The sequence below is a fragment of the Hypanus sabinus genome, chromosome 4 (assembly GCF_030144855.1).
Source record: "Hypanus sabinus isolate sHypSab1 chromosome 4, sHypSab1.hap1, whole genome shotgun sequence".
Lineage (NCBI taxonomy): Eukaryota > Metazoa > Chordata > Chondrichthyes > Myliobatiformes > Dasyatidae > Hypanus > Hypanus sabinus.
The window spans coordinates 16,843,101-16,866,964 of record NC_082709.1 but is presented as its reverse complement, the minus strand read 5'-3'; the positions used below and the strand labels follow the sequence as shown (position 1 = coordinate 16,866,964).

At 38.5% G+C, this 23,864-nt stretch overlaps 1 protein-coding gene across 1 annotated transcript in view; it reads right to left on the bottom strand.

Annotated features, from left to right (window-relative positions):
* The window catches only part of wdsub1 (WD repeat, sterile alpha motif and U-box domain containing 1), a 37,417-nt gene that overhangs the window by 7,986 nt on the left and 5,567 nt on the right, over positions 1–23,864 (bottom strand). Inside the window, exons 2-7 of the mRNA XM_059966495.1 lie at positions 18,816–19,259; positions 16,678–16,865; positions 9,617–9,706; positions 6,973–7,066; positions 1,305–1,338; positions 829–869 (exon numbers count right to left, since the gene is read on the bottom strand). Coding sequence (XP_059822478.1) covers positions 829–869; positions 1,305–1,338; positions 6,973–7,066; positions 9,617–9,706; positions 16,678–16,865; positions 18,816–19,213 — 845 coding nt within the window. The 5' untranslated portion in view covers positions 19,214–19,259. The remainder of the gene's footprint in view (positions 1–828; positions 870–1,304; positions 1,339–6,972; positions 7,067–9,616; positions 9,707–16,677; positions 16,866–18,815; positions 19,260–23,864) is intronic.

Here is a 23,864-nt window from a genome sequence, read left to right as displayed (position 1 = left end):
AATAACCGCTGCCGACCTGTGAGAAATCCCTCTTGGTAGAGTTCTGTTGATGCCACTGATAGGCCACGCACAACGCTCATACCTTTCTTATTCCTCAATTCCTCCCATAAAGCCTTACTAGATGAGTTATCCAGTCTATCCTGACTGAGCACTGCCATGACAGTTTCCCTGACTAGTATCGCCACACTTCCTCCTCCAATCCCTCCCACTCTGTCACATCTTAAAAAAAAACAGAACCCCAGCATTATGTGGTGCCAATCCTGCAACCAAGTCTCACTAATGGCTACAATATCATTATTCCAGGTGTTGATCCGCCCTGAGCTCATCTGCCTTTCCTACGACACTTCGTGCATTGGAATATACACAGCTCAGGACGCTGATTTTTTTTCAGTCCATCTGGCCAGCTGTAATTTATACCTAAAAATACATCAATTACCTTCTTCCCCAAGGTAACAATTTGGCTTCTCCAGAATCATTGCTTTGTATATTTGCAGATTAGTTTATGGTGAACTATTTCTCACTTTAAGTATCTTTGTTTTGGAATGGATAACATCAACAAGGCCCATGTACAACACACCCTTCATCTTGTCAGAGATGGAAGGTAGGGCAGGGGCAGCATTTTTTTCCCTTCGTATAATTCTAACACTCAATTTATAATAAATGGACAATATATCCCTCTTATTTGGTTGGAAAGGAATCTCGGTCCCACCCACATAACAAATTACATTAAAAGAAAGCAGCCATTAGAATTACTAAGTGAAGAGTCTTAAATGTTTTAGAGGCTGCTGTCCCATTTCTGAACAAAAGAGAGGAAATTGTTCAACATACCGTTTATGTTGTGTCAGTATGTGAAGAGGGACCCCATTAATCTGCAGAAAAGTAGATGAGTGATCTTTTTTAAGAATACATCTTACACTTACTTAACACAAATCATCATGTTCTTACAGCGTGGATTTATGTAAAAATCAAGTACTAAAACACAGTGCACTGAAAAATGTTATGTAAACAGAATTAAAAATTTCTCATTGGTTTTCTCATGAATTTGCTACTACTATGGGCTACAAAAATACAGCTGAGGATATGAATAGAATAAAGTAGAATCTCTTACTAAAATAAAACCTGAACATACCCGATAATTTTGAAACATGCTGGTATTGCCAATACTTTTTACTACTCATACCAAAATAATTACTAATGCTGGAAATATGAAAAGATATTTTATATCAGCATTTCAGATACTTCTGAATACATCAATGTGACATTTTCAATTAGCTAAAGCTGATTTTTGTACATACAGTACTTACAGAATTCCAAATTATAATAGACTTGTCAACAGACCTTCAAAGAAAAAAAGCATTAAAAGCTGGAACTTGAAAATTTTCAAAAAAATACATTGCACCAATTTGTGTTGTGCTAAAGCAACATCAGTTTCACTTAGATATATTTATTTCATAGCTTGTATTGTTATACAGATGAAATCCTGTTTACTTTTTTATTTGTAGCATGCACTGGCTAGGCAGTATACAGCAGATGTTATCCATTGAAGCTTTGTGACTGTTTTCAGTATTAGTGAATGACACAAGAACAATGTCAACATTCAGGATATGAAACATGTATGAAAACAAAACACTTAAAAGGAAATTAGAAATGAGATGGGTAAATGTGAAGTGCACTCTCACATGGACATTAACCGTAACACAAAAGGGCCACACGACAATATTTTAGTGATACCTTTTCCATCATGACTCTGTGAAGTGATGCACTTTGGCAGAAAGAACAACATGAGTCAACATAGGGCAAATGGCACAGTCCTCAACATTGTGCTGGTGTGGGGTGGTTGGGGCAGGCTGGATTTGCAATGGTGTAAGTTCTTGTAAGTGACAGGTATATTGGTTTATAACAAGTGATTGAAACATTTTTATCAGAGGAATAAAGTACAAGTTCCTGGAAGTTATTTTGAAACTGTATCAAACATTGATTAGGCGACAACTGAGTATTGCATCCAATTCAGGACACCTAATTTTAGGAAGGAATTAAGAGAGTTCTACAGAAAGAATTTAACAAGTAATCCCAAGGATGAAAAACTTGAGTTACAAGGTTAAATTGGAGAAAATTGGACCGTTCTTCCAAGCAAAGAAGGTTCAGAGATCCCTGATATAGCAGCATTTTAAGTGACTGTGAATAGAGGAAAGCTGTTCAAGGACAAGACACACACTTAAAGTCTTCACACCCAAAATGGATGTGAGATTTAAAATTTAAACAAAATGGGGAAATTGTGGTCTAGAACTCTCAGCCTTTAAGAATACTGGAAGCAATTAGGTCTTTCAAAATGATACAACATGGATACTTGGGAGATGATGATTTTCAATGCTTTGGGATAGAAGAAAGGTAATGGAATTTAATGTATTGCAATCATAGGGACCAGTAAAGATTCAAATGGGTCAAATAGCCATAACAATCCAATGACTATGCATCTTTATTTAAAATATTTTAAAATCACATAATTTATTTGGAAAAATTTTCCACAAAAAAATGAATTCATGATCTAATCACGAACGAGAAAATCTGCAGATGCTGGAAATCCAAGAAACACACAAAAAATGCTGAAGAAACTCAGCAGGTGAGGTAGCAGCTATGGAAAAGAGTACAGTCGATGTTTTGGGCTGAGACCCTGGGTCTCAAAATAGCAACTGTACTCTTTTTCATAGATGCTGCCTGGCCTGCTGAGTTCCTTGAGCATTTTGCGTGTGTTGCTTAAATTAAAGATCTATTAGCTCTACCATTCCATCTCCTACCCCACCTTCATCTGCACTATTTTCCCAACCCATTAAAGTTTAAAAATAATCAGTTTTGCCACACTTACCCTTATGCAATTTTCTGCAACCAATATATAAACTACAAGTGCTTCCTGTTTCCATATAGAACAATGATATACTTCTGCTGATGGAACAACTAAAAACATCACATCCTTTCTGCCTGTAATGTTCTATCTTAAAAACAGTTTCTCAGATGGTTCTTTCCATTGCAAAGGTTTAATAATTTCATATTTATTTACCATTTACTTCACACCAGCCCATATTCCTGTATTATTTACTCAGGTGACACCTTTTGAATTTGCATCTTCTAGATTTGAAACCTTCCCCATCTAGTCTTGGCATAAACTCTCCAACTTCAATTACATGTTCTTCCAGTTCTGGATTCACTTCTTTGTGAATACTTAAAAAGAGGATTAAATGATGAATGATTAGGATTGTCGCAAATAGAAGAATATATTTTTGCAAAGGAACTGGATTACAGGACTGGTGCAAGTCAGTGTTCAACTTTGACATTAATGTTTCTGTTGACTCACAAGGAAGGGCGAATCAGATTTTTGACCTATGGTGTCTGTGCCTACCAAATGGCAATTTAAACAAATCCCATTAGCCCAGCACATTGTCTATATACTTCCATTCCAAGCTTGTCCACTCCTCTCTAAGTACTCTCTCAGCATCGCTATTGTATTTGTTTCTACCACTTTCCCTAGCAGTGTGGTCCAGGCACCTAGCACTATAAAAAGAGCTGTCTCACACATTTCCTTTAAATCTTCCCCCTTTCACATTAAACTTACATCCTCTTGTATTTGGCATTTTCATCCTGGGTTCAGGTCATCTCTTAACCTCCAGACAAAACAATCCAAGTTTGTCCAAACACTCCTTATGACTAATGCCCTCAAATCCAAGCAACATCCTGGTGAACATAAAGAGTAAACACGAGGAAATCTGCAGATGCTGGAAATTCAAACAACACCACACACAAAATTCTGATAGAAAACAGCAGGCCAGGCAGCATCTATAGGAAGAAGCGCTGTCGATGTTTCGGGCCGAGAAACGTCAACATCGCTTCTCCCTATAGATGCTACCTGGCCTGCTGTGTTCCACCAGCATTTTGTGTGTGTCCTGGTGAACATCTTCTGATCCTCTACTTCCTGACCAATAGACTGCAATCAGTAAAGATAGGCAGCAACAGCTCCGCCATGGTTTGCTAACCACTGGTGCTCCACAAGGCTGTGTAGTCAAACCCCTAGTCCACTCACTGTACACTCATGATTGTGTGATCAAATTCTACTCTAACAATCCACACTATCCATTCAAATTCCCATAGCTGGCTGTATCTCGAGTAATGATGAGTTGGAGTACAGGGAGGATATGAAGACCTTAGTAATATGATGACATGACAACAATCTTCCCCTCAGAATCAGCAAAACAGCCTGGTCATTGACTTTAGGAAGGGAGCAGTGCACATACTCCTGACCTCATCAGTGGTGTTGAAGTTGAGAGGGTTGAAATGTTCAAGTTCGTGGAGTGAACATCATCAAAAGGCTGTCCAGGTCTAACAATATAGACATCATGGCCAAGACAGCTCACCAACTCTTCTGTTTCCTCAGGAGGCTAAAAAATTTTGTTATGTCCTTGTCGATCCGTAACAATTTTTATTGACGGACAATAGAAAGCTTCCAATCTGGCTGCATCACAGCATGGTAAGAAACTGCAGATACAGCTCAGCACATCACGGAAACCAGCCTCCTACCACCTCCCTTCCCCACCCCACCCTCGGCCCATGGACTCCATATATATTGGTATCTCAGTAGACAGCATCATCAAAGACCACACCCACCCTGAACATTCACATCTCTTCTTCGTTGGGCAGAAAATACAAAAGACTGAAAGCATGTACCAAAAGGCTCAAGAACAGCTTCTGTCCCACTGTTAGAAGATCACTGAGTGGTTTCCTAGTACAATAAGATGAATTCTTAACTTCACAATCTACCTATGTTATTGCATATTGTTGTCTACCTAATGATTTGATCTGTACGAACAGAATGCAAGACAAGTTTGTTTATGGTACCTCAGTAAATGTGACAATAATATTCCAATTACAAACCTTGCACACTCCTCCTGTATCGCGCCGACCAGAACTGCACACAATGGTGGTCTCACTGAAGATTTATACAGATGCAATCTGACTGACAATTTTGATATTTAATGTTCTAACCAATGAAGGGAAATAAGCTCCACATTTTCTTTACCACCCTATCCAATTGTTTAGCCACTTTCTGGGAGCTACAAAGTTGCACCCCGAAATCCCCTCTGTGTATCAGTGCTCCTAAGGGTCTACTCTGTCCACGTTTCCATCTAATCTCTATCCTGTATCTACATCCTGCAGACAACCTAATTCACTATCTATACTAATTCACTAATCAGCCCACCAATTTTTCTATCCAAATCATCTATATCACAAACTATAGAGATACTAACACTGATTCCTGCAGAACACCACTGTTCACAAAAAGAGAGGAAGAAAAAAAAACCTTCATTACCATCCATCACCTATAGCCAAGCCAATTTTGTAAATTTGCCAAATTTCTACAGATAAAAAGTGGAAGGCATTCTGACTGGTTGAATCATGGCTTGGTGTTTAAATTCAAGTGCATAGGAATGCAAAAAGCTACAGCTCTGCCCACCACTGAAGATATCTACAAGAGAACTGATATGTCAATCCATGGCCTCCTCTTTCTGTCAAGATGAAACCACACTCAGGTTGGAGGAACAACACCTTATATTCCGTCTGGGTAGCCTCCAACCTGATGGCATGAACTCTGATTTCTCTAACTTCCATTAATGCCCCTCCTCCCCTTCTTACCCCTTCCCTTAATTAGTTATTATCCTTCCCTTTTTCCCCCATTCTTTTTCCTCTCTCTGTCCCTCTCACAATCATTCCTTGCCTGTTCTCTATCTTCCTCTGGTGCTCCCCTCCCCCTTCCTTTTGCCCCAGGCCTCCCGTCCCATGATCCTCTCCCTTCTCTAGCCTTGTATCCCTTTTGCCAATCAACTTTCCAGCTCTTAGCTTCATCCCTCTCCCACCTATCTTCTATCATTTTGGATCTCCCCCTCCCCCTCCCACTTTTAAATCTCTTACTATCTCTTCTTTCAGTTAGTCCTGACTAAGGGTCTCGGCCCGAAACTTCGAGTGTACTTCTTCCAATAGATGCTGCCTGGCCTGCTGCGTTCCACCAGCATTTTGTGTGAGTACCTAGGAATATATTTATTTTTTCTCTCTTTCAATATTGCACTAATGTTATGTTGATTTTGTTAATTTGCACTTGGATAAATTATGCATAGCTTATGTCAACTTAAGTATATATTACTGTTAGTCCTCACCTTGTAAAGTACTGTGTTGCTGCTACATAAAGATACTTTTCTCAGCACCCATACTCTGTGCTTTTGTCATTAACAAACCTGAAGGCTCCCAAAGAGCTCTGTTGTGCATGCTTTACTCTGCATTTTAAAAGAATCTTTGAACTAATTTCTGATGTTATCATATGACCTAAACACCAATGCTTCTCCTCTTTGGAAGTTTGCTTTGAAAAACAGTCTACTATAATGCATTATGGAGCTTTGTTTCACTTCTTAAAATTGCAATCTCAGAGAGTTCTTCACAGCCGCACCCTTTACACACAAGAGCTAACAGCTGAGGCTCTGTAATCACTACGTCATTCTGACACAGCATATCTATGCGAGTTTTTTTTAAGAATTCCTACAAAACTAAGGTTGGGTAATCCAAAAGCTAAAGAAGTCAGTAAATACAATTATCAGTTGAACCAACCTTTGTAAGCTACAAAGTACAGATGCTTATAATCTTCTGTGATATTTGGTTATGACTACGAGAAATTTCAGAGCTGAAAGAGCATGGAATGGATGTTCTCAATGAAATCTCAATGTGACATCACCAACTTAAGAGTAAAGACTCAGCGTAAATAAACACAGCCAAAAATTACACCTGTAACTTACTGAAAAATTAAGAGGGATGTTAAGCTCTAAACTGATATTAGTCTCAGCAGCTTCTAACAATTTAAATCACTTCTGTTATTCTTATCAAACACATTCAAGCTAACCAGAACTCCACAAATGGAAAGAATGCATACATCATACTCACCCAGATACCAATAAATGTCCATCAGGTGAAAAACAACATGAAAGAACAGGAGCCGTATGATGGTTTAATGAGTATTTCATTTTAAGTTCACAACCTATTAATGTAAAATAACATGAAGGTTCAGACAATGAATATCTTGGCATTTATTTTGCACCAGTAATTATTTATTGCACCAACATCACTTTCAAAAAAATACAAACAGAAGGTTGATCAGAGGGTAAAAGAGAAGCAAAAGACAAACTTAATGCTTCATATGGGTCTTCTTCCAACCACCTTCATCTAATAATCAGCAGTGTCTTGCATTCTAGACTCCTCTGGTTAAATAATTCTTGTTTTATCTGTTGTGTAATGAAGGAGGCCTCAAAGTCTCACGTATGAGAAGAGGAATGATTTTTGTTCCTGACCTGAATGCTTTCATCTTTGTAAAGATGTGTTATGATACATGACAACTGATGGCCACAAAAGACATTTACTAATTTTCTAACATTGTTATTCTTTCAACTGTTGCAAGATTCAGTTTTTGATCATGTTCCCAATTCTTAGCAAAGCAGTATTAACATGCTATACAAATTAATAAATACCAAAGAGCAATGAAGTGCAGCTAAGTTGATCAATTAAACCTCAGAAAGTATTAGCTTTGATTCGAATTGTACCATACCCCTCTGAAATACTTCAGAATTAATAAATAGGAATCATATATTTAATTTCTCATCTTTTAAACAGGTCTAGATTAATGTGATAATAAGTAAGCATTGCAATTACATCTGTCAATTTCCTCAATGGTAGAGTCCAGAAGCAGAACAGAAATATAAGAGAAATCCCTGGACAGGTGAAATAACAAGTAAGTTAGTAAAAAGGTACATCAAAAGGAGAAGAGATCAAACCGAATGAACAATATATTTGTGAATCATATCTTAACTGCCCTAGATTCTGTAATTCCATATGACATGTGTCACGATCATGCACGTTACCAGAAAAGGATTTTCTCTCTTTAAGTTCTAGGTGAACTCATTACCTTATCTATCCTAAGAATAATAACAAACTTGCACAAAGATATTGCACCAACATGATTGTGGAATGGCTGTGGTTTAATGAACAAGGCATACTCTAATTTATCAATGGGGCTGTTTATGATTGCACACTTGATAGCTAATACTGACTGGCCCTACTGTTGGTGTTTTTAAGGGTTGTCATTTGTCATGAGCGGGAGGGGAAGGAGAGAGAAATAAAGTAAAATGAAACAGGAAAAGACTACTGAAACCCTGAAACTCACTCTGTCATTCAAACAGGATTGTGGCTGATCTGACATTTTTAGAGTCTACTTTTCTGCCTTTCCCCATAATCTTTAATTCCTTTGTTGTTTAGTAATCTATCTCTGTCCTAAATATAACCCAAGGACTCTGCCATTACAACACATGACATAAGTGTGAGGTGGTTCATTTTGGTAGGTCAAATATGACGACAGAATATAGTATTAATGGTAAGACTTAGCAGTGTGGAGGATCAGAGGGATCTTGGGGTCCGAGTCCTTAGGACACTCAAGGCTGTTGTGCAGGTTGACTCGGTGGTTAAGAAAGCATACAGTGCATTGGCCCTCATCAATCATAGGATTGAGTTTAGGAGCAGAGAGTTAATGTTGCAGCTAATGTGGTCAGACCCCACTTGGAGTACTGTGCTCAATTCTGGTCACCTCACTACAGGAAGGGAGTGGAAACCACAGAAAGGGTGCAGAGATTTACAAGGATGTTGCCTGGATTGGGGAGCATGCCTTACGAGAATAGGTTAAGTGAACTCAGCCTTTTTTCCTTGGAGCAACGGAGGATGAAAGGTGACCTGATAGAGGTGTAAAAGATGATGAGGGGCACTGATTGTGTGGATAGTCAGAGGCTTTTTCCCAGGGGTGAAATGGCTAGCACGAGAGGGCACAGTTTTAGGGTGCTTGGAAGTAGGTACAGAGGAGGTATCAGGGATAAGTTTATTACGCAGAGAGTGGTGTGTGTGTGTGGAATGGGCTGCCAGAAACAGTGGTGGAGGTGAATACGATAGGGTCTTTTAAGAGACTCCTGGACAAGTATATGGAGCTCAGAAAATTAGGGCTATGGGTAACCCTAGGTAATTTCTCAGGTAAGGACATGTTCGGCACAGCTTTGTGGGCTGACAGGTCTGTATTGTGCTGTAAGGTTTTCTATGTTTCTATTCCAGATTTGCAAACTGCTAACAGAAGTTCTTCCTAATCTCAGTTTAAATGGGTGCTTCTTTATTCTGAAATGAAGGAGAAAACTTTCTCTCACCTTTTACCCCACACAGGACAAAAGGAATCTTGTTTTTTCAATAAAATGGCCTTACATTCTTTTAAACTCTAATTAGTACTGTTCTCACTCTGTTTAATCTTTCATTGGAAGACCATCCATTCAATCCTGGCTCATTCTACAGAACCCTCTGGGAACATCTCCAATGTAATATCTTAAGTAAGGAGACACACAGAACTCTAGATGTGGTCATATCAGTGCCTTGAACAACTGAAGTAAAATTTTCACACTTTTATATTTCATGTCTTTGAAATAAGGATTAAAATATTAGCTTTCTGTGTTTTTCACACACAAAAAAGATTGCTTGAGCACTTAAAATGTTTTATTTAAGATACCTGCATACGATAGCATCCAAAAAATTATTTTGTTGTCCTGACCACAAGAAGCCATCAGAAAGCCCTGTGATGTAGAACCATCTGTGCCACCTAGTAGTACAAAATAAAGTTATGTAATACAACAGTGCAGACAACTATACAGAAGAAAACATGAGGTGAATTAATGCACCTGCTATATTCAACAATGCGATTATAGCTGTAACCATTAACCTGGCCATTTTTTATCAATCTAATTAGCTCAATTTTGAATGTTAAATTCTGACTGAACTATGCTTAGAGTATTTTAGAAGCAATTGAAAAATTGGCTAACTTTGTATTTGATACACAAGAGAATACGGTTTCTGGAATCTGCGGCAAAACACAAACTGGCAAAGGAACTCAGAGGGTTGAATGGTATCTGTGGGGCTGGGAGTGGGGAGAAGGGAATAAGGACTGCCAGTAAATCAGGTTGAGACCCTGAAACAGGACAGGTCAGGGAGAAGAGGATGCACAAGGAAGAGCAGTCCAGGAAGTCGGAGAGGGATTTGTCCATGTGCAAGGCAGAAAAATGAATCCTGATGCATTGGTAGAATAGAACTCAGGGAAAATGGAGCCCAGATACATGGGGATGGCTGAAGGGTTTTGGCCCAAAACATCGACTGTACTCTTCTCCATAGATACTGCCTGGCCTCCAGCATTTTGTGTGTGTTGCTTGGATTTTCTCTTGTTTGTGATTGGATCTCATCACAAGATAGAATTAAGGGTAAAATTGAGTGCTGATGTATGGTCTCAACCTCAACTGACAACTCCTTTTCACTCCACAAACACTACTTGACCAACTGAGTTCCTCTAGCGATTGTCTTGCTGTGTATTTAATTTGCAAGTCACTCTTGGTAAGCTATTACTTAGCAGACTACTTAAATTACATACAAACTCTGTCATCAATTGTTTCTTTTAACCTGACCAGTTTCCAGTGAATGGTTTTAGTGTCTTACAGTTTCAGTGATTAAATGGGCCCAAAAACCCAGAAATTATGCCAGAAATCTGTGTAGTTCCCATATTTTGTTTCTGGTCTACAGAAAATTCACTGATGTCATTTGTGTTTGACTTCAGAGAGAGAAAAGAAAAATGAGCTACAGTTCTAGCTGCTAATTAATATTTAGTGAGAACAAAGTGAATTTTGATTTTGTAACTCACTATAACTTACATAAAATAAACTGCCATTTTAATCAGTTAACATTTCAATGCAAACAAGAAAATGCATAAAAATAAATCTGCATGAAAATAGATTTTCCCATTACTGCAACATCAGTTTTACTTTTTCAGTCTTCCTGCATGGAAAACAACCGAATGTGCCAAGAAAATCTTCCTGTGAACAGTATTTTTAAAAATGTAGCATCCACTGAAAAATAATGTCTTTCTATATTTTCATATTTGATCATGTGTTTTTAATTTGTTTCTCCATACCATTCAACATCCTCCCACTTCTTGTCATGCTGCACCTCTCAAATGTGTTTCCTCACACTTTGTGTTCCTTTTGCCATTTATCTGCTCAAATGACTGTACAAGTTATATCCTCTTGAAATGCAACACTTCCATCTTGAAAACTACATGGTGAATATTTGTTTATATGCAATCTTCTTACTGTGTCTCCTAAATTTAAGTCTGGACTATTAGTACATATTAGAAAAAAGCAAAGGACTGACCCTGTGGAATATCTCTAACAGTCTTCCAGCTACATAGTGTTAACCATTATCAGTGGCTTTCTGCCACTGAATCAATTGAGGACCTGATTTTCCATTCTTCTCTGAACCCCAACTGATTTTACCTTTTGATCTGCTGGGACCTTGTCAAAGCTTTGCTAACATTCTTGGAGGTGATACTGCCCTCATTGGTCCTGGACCAAGAAGATAGATCAAGGAAGGTGGAGGACTGCTTACAGGGGTGGAGAATATTCAGGGATTCATTGATTCTGAATGGATACACCACAGTTGACACCAGCTCCATTAAGACTTGTGTGGATGACTGCGTGCCTTTGAGAATGTACCCAACATATCTAAACCGAAAGCTGTGGATGAACCAGGAACTTAATAGTCTGCTGAGGACTAGATCAGTGGCATTCAAGACCAATGATTCAGAAATATACAAGTCGGCTAGGTACAACCTACAGAATGCTATTTTAAGGGCAACAGAATTATTCCAATTGTGTTGGAATCAGATGCATAGGTGGTACGATAGCGTAAAGACCCTGTAAGGGCTTCGTATGTTCTCCCTGTGACTGCAAGGGTTTCCTCTGGGTGCTCCGGTTTCCTCCCACCGTCCAAAGACATATGGGTTAATTGGTCATTGTAAATTGTCCATGATTAGGCCAGGTTAAATCTGGGATTGCAGGGTGGCCCGGCTCAAAGGACCAAAAGGGTATACTCCACGCTGTATCTCAATAAAAAGTAATGCCAGCTCTGACAGGGTTTGCAAGCCATTATTTCTCACAAAGCAAAATCTAACATCATAACTGTTGTGATCTTCACTCCCAGATGAATTCAACACCTTAGTGCACACTGTGAAAGGGAGAATCAAACTAAACCTGTGCGAAACCCTGCAGCATCTGGTGACCCTGTGATCTCCGTCTTGAAGGCTGACATCAGAACATCTTTCAAGAGGATGAACCCTCGAAAGGCTTCAATCCCGGATAGTGTAACTGGTGAGGCTCTGAAAACCTATGTCAACTAATTGGCGGGAGAGTTCAAGGACATCTTCAACCTATCAATGCTGCAGTTGGAGGTTTCCACCTGCTTCAAAAGGGTGACAATTACACCAGTGCCCAAGAAGAGCAGGATGAGCTGCCTCAATGTCTATCATTCAGCGGCACTCACATCTACTATGATGAAGTGTTTTGAGAGGTTGTTCATGGCTAGAATCTTAAGCAAGGACCTGGACCCACCGCAATTTGTCTATCGCTACACAGATCTACAGCGGATTCAATCTTAATGGCTCTCCACTTGGCCTTTGATCACTTAGATAATAGCAACACTGTTGCTATTTATTGACTACAGCTCAGCATTCAACACCATCGTACCTTCCCTCTGCAAATGGATCTGTTGGCTAAACCTTCAATCAGTTTATCTATTCCCAGCCACATGTAGCTCCAGGCAAGATTCTTCATCTTGACTGTACAAGGTCTCCTTCATTCAGATTCTCTAATACTCTAGTGTGCACTTCAGATGGAACCACAGATCAGGGTTCTTTGACATACAGACAGTTAGTCTCGTCTCACTGAGACCTCTGGAAACACAGGATTACCCTGAGCTGGCCACCCTTCCATGGTGATATTGTAAACTTTTGACAATATCAGGTCACTTCTCTTTGTATTTCTGAATTTGTTACTGGCAACTAGACCAACAATGCTATGTGAAACAGTACCAATGCTGGATCACAGTATGAAGACTTTTCTTCTTCAGTTGCCAACAGTGGAAGATGTGTCAAGCCATCAGCATTGCTGTATTGTTTGGTACCCTTGAACTCTATGTCATAAGAGTGGGCTCCTAGAAAAAGTGCTCAATGTTGTAACTGGGTAGCAGTCATCACTGGGATTTCCTTCCTGGGATTGATAATGGACACAAGTGGCTGATGGTCTGTCACTAGAGTAAACATTTGTCCATAGAGCAAGCAGTAGGACTTCTTTATTCCCCATACTAGACTAAGTGCCTCTTGGTTGATCTGTGCATAGTTGCGTTCTGCACTCATCGGTGATCTTGAAGCAATTGTAATAGGGCAGTCAGAGCAACCTTTCATAATGTATGACAAAATGGCTCCAATGCCATATTGGGATGCATGACATGCCAGTCTGATGGGCAGGGATGGGTCATAATGGGCGAGCAGTTCATCTGATGTTATTAGTCCCTTTGTCAGAATCAGAATCAGGTTTATTATCACCAGCATGTGTCGTGAAATTTATTAACTTAGCAGCAGCAGTTCAATGCAATACATAATATAGAAGAAGAAAAATATAATAATAATAAGTAAATCAATTACAGTATACATATATTGAATACATTAAAAGTTGTGCAAAAAAACAAATGATATTTATTAAAAAAGTGAGATACTGTTCACGGATTCAATGTCCATTGAGGATTCAGATGGTGGAGGGGAAGAAGCTGTTCCTGAATTGCTCAGCATGTGCCTTCAGGCTTCTGTACCTCCTACCTGATGGTAAAGGTGAGCAAGGGCATGCCCTGGGTGCTGGAGATCCTGAATAATGGACAATGCCTATCTGAGACACCACTCCTTGAACATGTCCTGGGTACTTTGTAGGCTAGTACCCAAGATGGAGCTTTGTTTCCTTGCATGCTCTTTCACATCTTTCTGACCATTCCCACTTTGCTCCTGTCTGCAACTGTGCATTCAATGGGTGCAGCACTGTAGCAATGTTTGGGAGAAACAGGTGGTAGTAGTTTACAAGGCTCAAGTATAACCCGAGTTGTGATACATTTTCCGACTTGGGTGCTGGTAGCACTGCTTCAATCTTCTCCTGTGACTTATTAAGCCATGCTTGTCAATGACTTGTCCACAATATGAGATTTCATTCTTGAAATACTCATGTTTCTCTCTCTTTGCACATAGACCACACTCACTTAGTCTAGTAATCACTTTGCCAAGGTTCTGGAGGTGCTCTTCATCATTCTTATCAGTCACAATGATGTCATCAAGGTAACACTGTGTTCCTGGGATATCTTGGAGCACTTGGTCCATTGCTCTTTGCCAAATTGACGGAGCTGATGTGATGCCAAAGACGAGATGATTACATTGGAACTGTCCTTTGTGAGTGCTGATTGTGAGGAATTTCCTGCTTGACTTCTCATTCTCCATTTGCAGGTAGGCTTGTGACAAGTTAGCCTTTGAAAACCTCTCTGTCTGGCTGCCAAAGATGCAAATAAGTCTTCTATTTGTGGCAGGGGATACAACACAGTATGCAGCAGAGGGTTGATGCTCACTTTGAAGTCCTGGAATATTCGAACAGCTCTGGCCTTCATGCCTTTGAGTTTACCAATCCTTTTCTCTTCTCAAACACCTTCACATTAGCATTAAGCAGCTGTTAACAGTGTCTGGTTAGTGCTACCATTTGGGCTGCAGTCACCTGTTGATGACACATTGTGAGCCTTGATTGAGTGCCAGTCTAGTTGGATTTTTCTCAACCATTTACTTTCAAAAAGTGCTGGCTCTCACTTTTCAACACATCAAGCTCTAACTACGGTCTTTGGCCTCACATTCACTTTCAGTTTACCTTTGGGAGACACTTTTTCACCTGTGTAGGTATTTAGCATCAATGAGTTCCTTTCTAATGGTATCTTAGAAAACAGTCTGTTATAGTCAGCCTCTGAAATTATAGACAAAGCTGACCCTGTTTTCAGTTCCATTTCCAGTTTAACATGAAACACATCTATCATGATCCATATGATTTTGTGATCTGCTTCGGTAAAGCTATACAGTTCTAGGCATGACAGCTAACCTGTCATACTCTGTGTTGTCTAATTCAGTTGAACGTTGAGTCACTTCCTGCATCTGCTTGGTTTTGTGTTTTCACTCTGTGTGGTTTTCTCTTTGGTTGCGTTTTTTTTGTCTGATTTGCACACCCTCTCTATGTGACCTTGTCTGTGACACTTTCTGAAAACTCTTTCTTTGAATCAATAGTCATTTGCATCACGAGAGGATTTGCCACATCAATAACATTCTTGGCTTTTTACACCATTTAGAGATACTTTGTGTGTTTCACATTCTATATTCTTTTTCTGTAGATCTACTGCATTCTTTTCTGCAATTGCTAATGATATTGCAATGGTCAATGTCCATTCTAAGTTTAGGTCTCATTCTGACAGTAGCCTCTTTTGAGTGTTTGACTATGCATGTCACGTACAAGCCTGTCCCTTAATGCATCAGAAAGTCCATCTCTAAAGACACAATATTGGGAAAATTTGTGCAGTTCTGCCATGTATTCAGCAATACTTTCATCCTTGGACTAGTTCTTGTTGAAAAATCTAAATCTCTCAGCTATTACCAGAGTTTTAGGGCTCTGATTTTAGAAAGTTGTAAACAATTTCGAACATCTTGCTTGATGGTTTTTCAAAAGTTACTAAGTTGTGTTAAGCTAAGAAGCGTGGTGGCTTTCTTTTCCTCATCCATGTCATTCGTCTTACAATACAGTTCAACTCTCTCGATATACAATTCCCAGTCCTCATTAGCACTATCACTTTCCCGACTAAGGCCACTATCACATTATTTTCACTTTAACTCTGCTAGTTGTGCATCTTTCACTGCATACTATGCACTTACTCGTGCGCCCGTTAGTTAGGATCCATGACCAACTTCTCAGTACTGTTAAAACCCTTTCCTCACAGTGTCTCTTCCCCCAAATTCTGCATTCCCATAACTATCAGTGCTATTGCTGATATTCATTGAATTTCAGGTTTGTACTCGTCACTAATTTGTTGTGTTTGTTCAACTACATATCAATTAAAAGTATGCATGCAGGATAGCTTTAACTGGTGCAGGGAGAGAAACAGAGATCAACAAATCAATGCCCATAGGTAAGTCATCTGTCCATATGTGGTGCTAAAGGAAGTCACTGCTCTAGAAGAAACAGATCCATTCATTATACTTCTCATGCAACACACCTGCATTTAGGGAAGAAAGAAAAACATATTGCAATGATTTCCTCCCTTACTTACCTGTAACAGCCTAGGATAAATTTAACCCAGACCTGTTAATTCATCCTCTTTACGTATCATATTTTTATGACATAAGAGGAGGCATTTTGGTCCACTGTGCCTCTGCCAACTCACAAAACAATTCCATTAATTTTTTCCTTTATGCTATTATCCTCACTTTCCCATTAACTCCTCCCAGATTCTGCCACACAGCTAGGACTCAAGATCACATCTGAACCATGATCATTGAAAATATGAAGCTCCAATTTATCAAATGCTTAAACTGTTTGGTTATGAATGATATAACGTTTAAAAATGTTACAACTTTAGATGAATTATAAAAACACAGGCAAATAACTAAATATTTCTACATATACATACCTTTGATTGGCTGAGGCGAAAACTCACAGCAAGTAACTCCCAAATCATGAGCTGTCTTCACATTAAGAAGGCACTTCATCTGACAATCCCAAACAGTCAGTTCTCCAGAGGTTGAGCCCGTAATGAAATAGTTGCCACCAGGAGAAAAGTCACAAGCAATTACTGATCCATCCTCAACAGTGCTTGTCCTGAATTTAATTAACAATTCATTTCAGGTTTTTTCTCACAAATTAAGACTTTCTAAAGAATCAACAAGAAATTAACCTTTCACGGAAATTTTATACTAAAATGAAATAAGTTCAAAGTAATTTTTCTTATTTTTGTTGTGAAGAGGACATTCTTGATTGACCTGCAGTGCCTATAAAAAGTATTCACCCCTTCTGGAAGTTTTCATGTTTTATTGTTTTACAACATTGAATCACAGTGGATTTAATTTGGCTTTTTTTGACACTGCTCAAAAGAACAAGATTCTTTTGAGTGAAAGTGAAACTAGATCTCTACAAGGTGATCTAAATTATTTACAAATGTAAAACACAAAAAAAAGATTGTGTAAGTATTCACCCCCCTTAGCATTTAGCAGATGCAACAATTACAGCCTTGAGTCTGTGAGTATATGTCTCCATCAGCTTTGCATTTCTGGACAATGCAATTTTTCCCCATCCTTCTTTCAGAACTGCTCAAGCTCTACTGGATTTCAACTCCATTTAACTAATTATGTGACTTCTAAAACCCAATTGGCTGCAGCACCTGTGATTATCTGGTTTGTCATATTAAAAGGAAAAGGGGGTGAATAATTAATCAATTATTTTGTGTTTTATATTTATAATTAATTTAGATCACTTTGTAGCAATCAGTTTTCACTTTGACATGAGAGTCTTTTTCTGTTGATTACTGTCAAAAAAGCCAAATTAAATTCATTGTGATTCAATGCTGTAAAACAATAAAACATGAAAACTTCTGAGGGAGGGGGTAAATACTTTCTGTAGGCACTGTACAACGACTGGTAGGTTTACTACTGTTAAGATCAAATTGGAACAGAAGGTACGGGTTGTTCTACGGCATAAATCTTTATTACATTAACCCTAATGCGATCTGGCCTCTTGTTGCATTGAGTTTCACAGCCATTTCTTCTTATAGCGAATCAAGTTGACTGAAGTTTGGCTTCTGTGAGGATGGAGACCATGATGGTTAATCTAACTTCTGCCTGAATCTGATTGTTGAATGCTTAAGTTTTATCTTCAGCATTTCCATGTAACGCTCTCACCTCATTAAGTACTGTCAGTCACCTCTTCTCATTAACTGCTTAGCTGTTTACGAGATGCAGCAGGAGCTTTGACTGTATATTGCAATCTGCTTTTGTTGTTTGGTATGTACGTACTATCATGTTGCAGATTCATAAGGGTGGCACCCTGCTTTCAGGAATCCTTGGTTTTGCTTGCAGCAAAGCCCTCAACATTCTTTAGACCAAGGTGAATCCTCTGGCTTAATAGCAATATTTCGAGTGAAAAGTGATCCAGACCACAAAATTACTGATTGCAGTGAAAACAATTCAGTTACTGTTGCTGAGCCCATAATTCCTCATAGATGCCTAGCTTTAAATGCCAGATTTGTTCAGAGGCTACCTTGTTTATTGTTTCTGTGATTCCACACCACAGAATGGACATAATGCACTAGTATTAAGATGAGACTTTGCCTCCACTATATTTAATTACCCAAGGAGATCTTAATAAACAAGCTGAGAAAGCAGATAATTGCTGCAGTCAAGCGTTGATGCCAACTGGCCAGACAGGACAGTATGAAAAGAGGAATGCAAAGTTCAACAATGAATGCATTTGACAACCTTAGTAAAAGAAAACTGACAGACAGCAACATCATGGAAGTATGGGTACAGTTAGATTTCTATTTAGAAAAATTGGATTATATTGTTAGAAATCAATTTTTCTGGTAGCTGAAAGATGAAACAAGACTAAAATGAGTCAAGAATAAGTCCTACTTTCTTTAGTTCACTTTTATTATCTCCATATTCTTTTAATTTAAATATAAAGATAAAATGTAATTATTTACCACCAAAAATGTTCAAATTAAAATAAAACTGAGACACTGCATGCAAAAAAGTATATGCTCTGTATCTAACTAACCTGCGTAGTTTCTTCCAGCGAACATCCCATAATGCCACAGTTCCATCAGCTGCACCAGATACCAAATAATTGGTGTCAGGGGAGAATCTGCAAACCCGTACTGGACTTTCACTCGGCTGCCTTAATACTGCCAACTTCTCTCCAGACTGTGGATTCCATAACACAGTCGTTCCATCAGTTGAACTCGAAGCTAGAAAATTCCCACAGGAACTAAAGCAACAAGAATGTACCCCATAGCTATGGCCTTTTAGTGGTGAGAAAGGAAGCTCTGAGAAATCCTTCAATAAATAAAGACGAATTGTTTTGTCCAGTGAACAGGAAGCCAGATAAGTGGAAGAAAAGGCACAGCAGTTAACATCATCAATGTGATCAGTTAGAGTTTGGACAAGTGTCACCATGGCCAAGAGCTGTAATTCTTGCTCAGATTTCCTCCTTATTTAAAACCTATACAAAATAAGGAAAAGGTTAATGATGTGAAAATTATTTAACAAAAAAATTATTGTAAAAAAATCAGTACAACACAACTTTTACTTCACAAATTTGAAAAAGCAAATACATTTTCAAAACATTTTGATTCAGTTATGTGCATTAAACTGAACGGAAAGCAAATATAATAAAATACAAATTCCTGCTTTCAAAGGCATTAAATTGATCTGAATTTAAATTTCAAGAAAACCTAAAACTATTTATGCAATTATGAAATTTATATTTATGCAATATGAAGTTATGAATTAGTGCATAAGGGCACTAATATACCCAGTCCCTAAGCTTCAAATTAGCAGATTCCTTACCAACCTCCTTTACAGCGCCATCAATAATTTAGCTTCCATTACTAATATAATTCACTTCTGTATACAGTAAAGAAAATCCTTATTTTCTGATCATTCATATTTGGGCTATGATTACTGTGTCAAAAGGAATTGCTTTCCTTGATCTGCATCATCATCCTTGATATCTCTCTGTTTTTATGTTTCTTTAAATGCAGCCCCTTGCTTTATTCACATAATCTCAGCTGAGGCTTAATCATATCCTTCAACATCTAAGCCACTATTTATACAATTAAATAAGGCATTTTTAAACCACCCCATCATCTTGTCATTATACCTTTCAGCATTTGTAAACACGGACACAAATGCCAACTTCCAAATGCCATTTTTTGTATACTATCTTTCCATTTCAATTTTCCCGAACAAATCACATCACACTTTTTCTCCAGTGAATTCTATATATCATCCTGTCACATTGGCGTATTTGATGTTTATAACCATAATAATGATTATTTCCTTTGCTGCCCTACTCTTAAATCACATTGAACTTCTTACTATAGTATCTATGCCACTGTCTAGATCTTACATAAAAAGCAAGCTATTATGAACTGGTTTTGAATGTCTCTGATAGACTATAACATAAAAAGTTTAATAGATTTAAGTAACTAAAAAGAGAATTAATTAAATATCTTGTACTTCTGGTAAATACTTAAGGCAAAACATTAAAAATATATAAATCACCCAATTCAACAATCTTGATTTTATATCTTTCTGTGATTGCCTATATATTTATTATCCTGTCCCTTTTGGTTACTGGGAAGCCAAAAGTATAATCCATAAATTGTGACTGCATCTTTCTTATTCCTGAACTCTAGCCATATAGGCCTTACACAATATTAATGATTGTGATATTTTCCTCAATCAGTAATGCAACTTCCCCACCCGTTTTACATCCCAGTATATCATACCTAAACCCTGAGCTGCCAATCCTACCTTTCTCTCAGTTAAGTTTTTGTAATAGTGACATCAGTCCTACTTAGTCATCCAGGCACTAAGGTCATTTGCCTTACTTGTTATACTCTTTGTATTAAAATAAATATACTTCAGATTGTCAATCCCAATGTGTTCACTAACCTGGCTCTACCTGCTCTTCCTATCAGACTTACTTGTCTTTAACCTTTGAATTTTCCACAAACCCTCTACCTTCTAACCTACTCCTCTGCTTTGCAACCCCAAACACACTTTTTCAAATCCTCTGGAGAAGTGGTTCCCAACCTTGGGTCCAAAGACCCCTTACTTAATGGTATTGATCCATGGCATAAAAAAGGTTGGGAACCCCTGCTTTATCATTAAATATTATAGCTACATTTTTCTCTTTTATGTGAAAAATTACTTTGAAAAATTCATCCAACCTCTGCCCAAGCCAATTTCTTACACTTTATAAAATATTTTGGAGTTCAATTTCGCCATTAACCTTGCTTCACATGCTCTCTACACCTCCATTATCAACACTTTCAATTGCCTTCTTTCTTTAGTAAAGTGGAACTCTAGTGCACAGTCACTGGAAACTATTTGAAAACACTTTAAGTCAACACTAAGCTCACCACAGGCACACACAAACCCCACCTACTTAGTTTGCTAAAAGTCAATAACGGTTTCAAAAATGAAAAATAATTGTGCATGAAGGGCTAATGGGATTTCTGCCTTAATGAGATCACTGCAACTTAACTACCAAATGTGTTGAAGCAAATGCTTTTTATCCCCCAATTTCATAGATAAATCAATGTTATTTCATGTAGGGAGAGTGGCAGGAGGTCACTACTATTTAGAAACATGTAGATGGAAACAAAAGGTTCAGATAGAATGTGAAATTAGAATAGTTTCTACATCTCAGTAGGTTACTTCACCTGGTAAACTATTTCTGAATCCTGTGAGTAGAAGCAGAGTTCCATGTACATGGGAAAACTGGGAAGAAAGGTTTCCATTAGCTAAACATTGAGGCACTTTGGACCACTGGGAAACAACTCCCCAATCACAACGAACAAAAGAGCTGGTTCTAAGTAAATAGAATTTTACAGGAATTGGAAGAGTACCTCAGTACATCTGAAAAGTGGAGAAGCATCATGTAGGAACTTGAGAGTACAGTGATAACTAACAGATAAATTACAGGGGTAAAGAGAGGGTGAGTGAAGTGGAGGCACTGGAATGTCAGGAAAGCTGGCATGAAGCTGTATAAAAGCTTCTGACAGCATTGGAGGAAGGACGGAAATTGTGTAGAATCATGAAAAGGAATGACAAGCAAGAACCTGATTTCTTTCTCAGCCCAAGAGGAACTTATTAGTATGTGAAAAGGCAAGTTCTGATGAGGGTCAGTCAGCATGGCCTTGTGAATGGTAAATCATATCTCACAAATTTGACCAAGTTCTTTTGAAAAGGTGACCAGATTAACAAAGGCTTAGGTGGTAGGCAATTCTAGCAAAGCCCACATGGGTGGGTTTATCTGGAACAACCCACATAGAACACATATGACTCAGGGTGAATTAGCAAACTGGGTACAGATTTGGCTTAGTGGTAGTGGAGAGTTATTTTTCGGATTGACGCCCTGTAACTCGTGGTGTGTCACAGGGGTTGATACTTAGTCCTCTGCTGTTTATCGCATATATTAATGACTCAATGAGAATTGAGTGGCATGATCAACAAGTTTGCAGAGGACAACACAATTGGTGTGGTGGAGATAGAAAAAGGTGGCCTGGGTTACAACAGGATATAGATCAACTAGAGAGAGTGGGCGAGGGAATGGCAAATGGAATTCAACTCAGACAAGAGCAAAGTGAATCATGCATTTTTAAAAATTTCAAAACTGGACTTAATGAATAATAAAAAAATCAAAGAAAGAAAAAGTGCAAAATAGTTCTATACTTGTGGTTGATACATTCAGTAGTGTAAACTTTTAATGGAAAAAATAAAGAGACATAGCAGGATTGCCACTCAAGCAACACACACAAAATGCTGGTGGAACTCAGAAGGCCAGGCAGCATCCATAGCAAGAAGCACTGTTGACATTTTGGGCTGAGATCCTTCGGCATCTGTAGGAAGAAGCACTGTCGACAGAGCCCAAAACGTCGACAGTGCTTCTTCCTATAGATGCTGCCTGGCCTGCTGTGTTCCACCAGCATTTTGTGTGTGTTGCTTGAGTTTCCAGCATCTGCAGATTTCCTCGAGTATTGCCACTCATTTCTTTTCCTAAGGAGATACCCCTTTCTCTATTCAAAGGCCTTCCACATCCAACACCACTCCTCCATGTATGGTACTGGAAGGAGACCATACTGTGGTCCTTTCCTACAGAGTGGCTGCACCAAGTTTCACTGTATTCCTCAGCATGTACCCTAGTAGTCTGAACTGTGCCAGTCTGCAGCATTCCTTTTCAGACATCTCACATTCGCCGAGAGAGATGACCGAAACCTGAGTGTGAATTGTGGTCCAAGTCTCAAAGGAGGTTTGTATCTCATCTTACTACAAAGACTGTGGGAACCTATAAAATCTTTCAGCCCTTACTCTGTTTAACATATAAAGAGAGGGTATGACCATGAAAGCAGAATTTATGTGACAGATCATCAGACTATTAATTTTTCCATTGCTTCATATTGTTCTCCAGTGGCAAAGGATGTGAAAATACAAAAACAAAAGCTGATTCCCACTGGAGCAAATCTCCACAGATCTAATGCCATTCCTTTGCTGCCATTCTGGATCCAGACTGGAAACTACATCACTCTGAAACAATCCCCACTTCTCTGCTGGATCCTGAACTTTCGTCATCTCAATTTTGATGCTGCAGTTAAGCACAAGTTTTGATTGTATCTCTCTCATTCCCTCATAAAACACAGCATGCACAGGAAGCCATTCATCTTACTAAATCTGAACAGTACCACAGTTCTTACTTGCCTCAGGACCATAATATTTTTTGCAGAACATGAACATAGATTTTTAAATTTAGAGTCTTGATGAAAGGCATTGACCTGTTTACGTCATTAATGATGCTACCTGACCTGCTGAGTTCCTCCAGCATTTTGTGTGTGTTATTCTGAACAGTAATCAATTTAGTCCCAGATCCTCCCACTTTCTCACTACTTTTTTCTCCTGTAAATTTTCATTCAATTCACTTTTGAAGAAAAACACTCTATTGAGAGATTTTGAGGCCCTGGTTAAGAAAAAGAAGGAAGTGCATAGCAGGTATATGCAGGAAGGAGCAAATGAGGTACTTGACGAGTATAAGAAATGCAAG